Raw genomic sequence first — 3295 nt, forward strand, 5'->3', positions numbered from 1 at the left:
CACACACACCCACCTACACACACACACACACCTACACACATCTACACACACACCTACACATGCACACACACACATACACACACACGCCTACACACGCACACACACACATACACACACACACCTACACACACACACACACAGCAAACACCTCTGGCAAACAGAAACATGAGTGAGTAGAGCACTGCTCTGACCCAGGTCTGTAGAAATCGTTGCCATAGTTAGCACCGTAGAGCGACTTTGTGGTAGTTAAAACAAAACAGGACTCAGCCATAACAACTTCACGGCAGCAACACTTGCTCACTCACGCTAAAATTCTCTAAGACGGATTCCATCTGAACAGAATCTGTCCCTGTGGTGTTATGCACCCCGCATAATTTAGCAAAATTTTATCATTTTTTGCATAATTTCAGATTATTTTCCTTTATCATTCTTTGTTAAAATTTAACAGAATTGCATAATTTCACATTATTGGGTTCATTTTGCATAATTTCAGAATTTTTCTTGCATAAAACGACGGGACAGCAGAATAGACGACAATGCTTTGTTAAGTGTCAGTTGGAGTTTTGCTGCACTTGCGACACAATTAGGTCACAAAAGTTCCGAAAAATAGAGGTGTTACTAAAGAGTAACATACAAAGGAAACAAAGAGGAGAGATAACCCACGATAGATGTTTGATAGGAAAGAAGGAGCAAACCACACTTGAACACCTGCAAACCACCCACACATAATGCTTACCCACTGTCTGGAAATCTTTCGAATATACAGTGGAGTCTGCTCAAACCAAACTCACTCAATCCAAAAACTGCGGTGTATCGTAAGAAAAGAAAATCCCTGATTTCTTTTTCTTCTTTGTTTTTCTTGGAAAGCTATCAATTTGCCCAAATGTTCCCATTTCTAAACTAAAAAGAATTTCGAGGGTTATTTTTTTGTTTTTATAGGAGTTGTACGGCGCTCGCAAACTGCATAAGGTCATATGAGCGCGCATTTGAAGGTTATGTCGTCTAAATTTTCACTAGCAACTCTCAAGTAAAGCAAACGACGAGTCTTAGAGCTTCAAGAAAGCGAAATAGAAGAAAAAGACACGAGAAGGCAGATGTGTCGGTCGGTGGCGGGCCAGACAGAGACATGGTCAGTGTACTATTTACTTACGTTTATCACACACACATCTACAGACGTACACACTGTGTATAGGCCTAGTGAAGCAAGGATAGTGAAAGTAGGTTTGTCGCACGACCTTTGGTTGGTCATGGCCTGTTTGTTTTTTGTAAAGTGTTTTACGGCGCTCGCAACTGCATAGGTCATATGAGCGCGCGGGACACACCTAATATTTTCAGTTGGTAGGAAATTTTGAATTTTGCCCGGGTGGCGGCGGAAGCCTACTCTTATCGATTTTAGACCACCAAGGGATCTTTAACGTGCGCAACTTGCACACGGGCCCTCCGAGATTTTTCGCCCTTGTCCGAGAAGGCTAGGTGTAGATCTTTCCTACCAGAATATCAGGTGTGTTGCTGAAAGACGGTCATGGCCTACAGTCTATGAAAAGCTACATGTTGTAGTTCACATAGACCCTACACGTGACAACACGTGACGACACACGCTGTGTTGTATGACATCACTGACATTGGGATTTCTTTCTCACTTCTCTGATCTACTCTTAAGCGCTCAGAGCCTGTGTACTTTAATCGCTGAATGGCTGGAGCCTCTATAAATAAATCATTGATGGTCAAGGTCCTTTAATAAGGGTTGAGCGCTATATAAATGTCATTTACTCAGGGATGCCAAATGATTTTTGAAAAAAAAAAACGAAAATGAGCGGAGCATCACACCTCACCTCAAACGAACCTTGTAAAATCTTTCAATGAGCAAACAAAAACATTTCTCTCACCATTCCCCTTTCCTTTGCTAGTGTAGGAAAAAAACGGAAAAAGCCGGAAAAACCAGAGATTTGGCCTCCCTGTTTATTATTTATTATTTTTCTCTGCTCGCTAAAGCAAAAAACCCGGCTAAAGCGAAAAAAATCTGGTGGTACCGCAGATTTTGGTTTGAGAGGACTCCACTGTAATTCATTTTATTCCTAGGCTAAATATCGAGTCTCATTAAATATTTCTTCTTCTTCTCCAAGTGTTACAAAACAAACATCAGTAATCATAGTTCATCACTCATTTCTCTCATTCGACTCAATTCATCAGCAAATTCACCCCCCTAAAATAGATTTAATACAAACATCAGCAATCAAAGTTCATCACTCATTTCTCTCATTCAACTCAAATCATCAGCAAACTCACTCACAGAAAAGAAAAAGTTCTCACATCATTCACTAGGTCAGAATCTATCGTTACTGTCCCCCCGATCCGACAAGGACCCCTCTCGACTGTGCGGCCGGCCTCCCTCGCTGTGTCGCGTCGCTCGTGCGATGTTCTGTGCCACGGCCAGCGAGGCGTTCTGCTCCGCTAAGATCTTGGCTCCGTTGATGCCGCGCAGACTCACCCGGCTGGGCTTCACCAACAGGCCGCAGTTGTCGGGGCACGTGAAGTAGCGCTTACCCTGCACGCTGCCGTCGTTCTTGCCTTTAGGTTTCCGTAGTTCGATGCCCAGCCACGTTCCCTCGCCAAACTCTGTGGGTCCCATGTACCTGATCACCCCTGGGGACCAACAAAGAAACAACAAATTTGATGTTTGTTTTAGTAGAGGTTTTACGGCACTCGCAACAGCATAAGGTCATATGAGCGCCAAGATGTGGATGTCAACAGAGAAGTGCAAATGGGGAATCAGGCTTACTCTGATCACCTCTCTAGCCTCAACAGCAAAAAGTCTGTTTCGACTATAAAGGCACCCCGGAAATAGCAGTTCATAAGAGAGAGACAGGCATACAAAAGAAGTAGAGAAAAAATGATGATAGTAAGGATAGGGAAAGAAAAAGCATCAGTTTCCCCCTATGTTGTTCCGGCACAGTATGAGCATGACATTGATAAAGCAGCCCATTTACAATACTGTGCATAAAAACATGTTAATATCCCCCCTTTGTGAATGGCCTAAAGAAGCAAATCTGAGATATGGGGAAAAACAAAAAAAAACAAATGGACAGCAACATTACATTGCTATGATACTTCCCTAACCTCATATCTTTGAGTTTAATTCCAATATAGTTCCATTGTCTTTGATTTATTCGACCGTGTCTCTGCTTTGTGTGAGAACAAGAACAACATACCAACGCTGTCTAGAAAAAAAGCTTAACTTCATACAGCTTTGCCTTCAACACTTACAGTTACAGTACCGAAGGCTCATATAGTGAAA

At 42.5% G+C, this 3295-nt stretch overlaps 2 protein-coding genes across 2 annotated transcripts in view; both read right to left on the minus strand.

Annotated features, from left to right (window-relative positions):
• Positions 1–1905: 1905 nt before the first annotated feature.
• Positions 1906–2718, minus strand: LOC118478857 (CAP-Gly domain-containing linker protein 4-like). Its single transcript, XM_035973234.1, has one exon. It carries the CDS (start codon positions 2627–2629, stop codon positions 2324–2326), a length of 306 nt encoding a protein of 101 aa, XP_035829127.1. The 5' UTR covers positions 2630–2718; the 3' UTR covers positions 1906–2323.
• A 400-nt stretch (positions 2719–3118) lies between these two features.
• The window catches only part of LOC101859058 (CAP-Gly domain-containing linker protein 3), a gene marked incomplete at its 5' end in the record, with an annotated part of 13651 nt that continues 13474 nt past the window's right edge, over positions 3119–3295 (minus strand). The window contains 1 exon segment of the mRNA XM_035973233.1: positions 3119–3124. Within this exon segment, the coding sequence (XP_035829126.1) occupies positions 3119–3124 (6 nt within the window).

Source organism: Aplysia californica, unplaced genomic scaffold (assembly GCF_000002075.1).
Source record: "Aplysia californica isolate F4 #8 unplaced genomic scaffold, AplCal3.0 scaffold01073, whole genome shotgun sequence".
Classification (NCBI taxonomy): Eukaryota; Metazoa; Mollusca; class Gastropoda; order Aplysiida; family Aplysiidae; genus Aplysia; species Aplysia californica.

What these genes read in the sequence shown, in the direction of transcription:
- LOC118478857 (XM_035973234.1), bottom strand. Translation starts at nt 2,629, where the DNA reads ATGGGACCCACAGAGTTTGGCGAGGGAACGTGGCTGGGCATCGAACTA.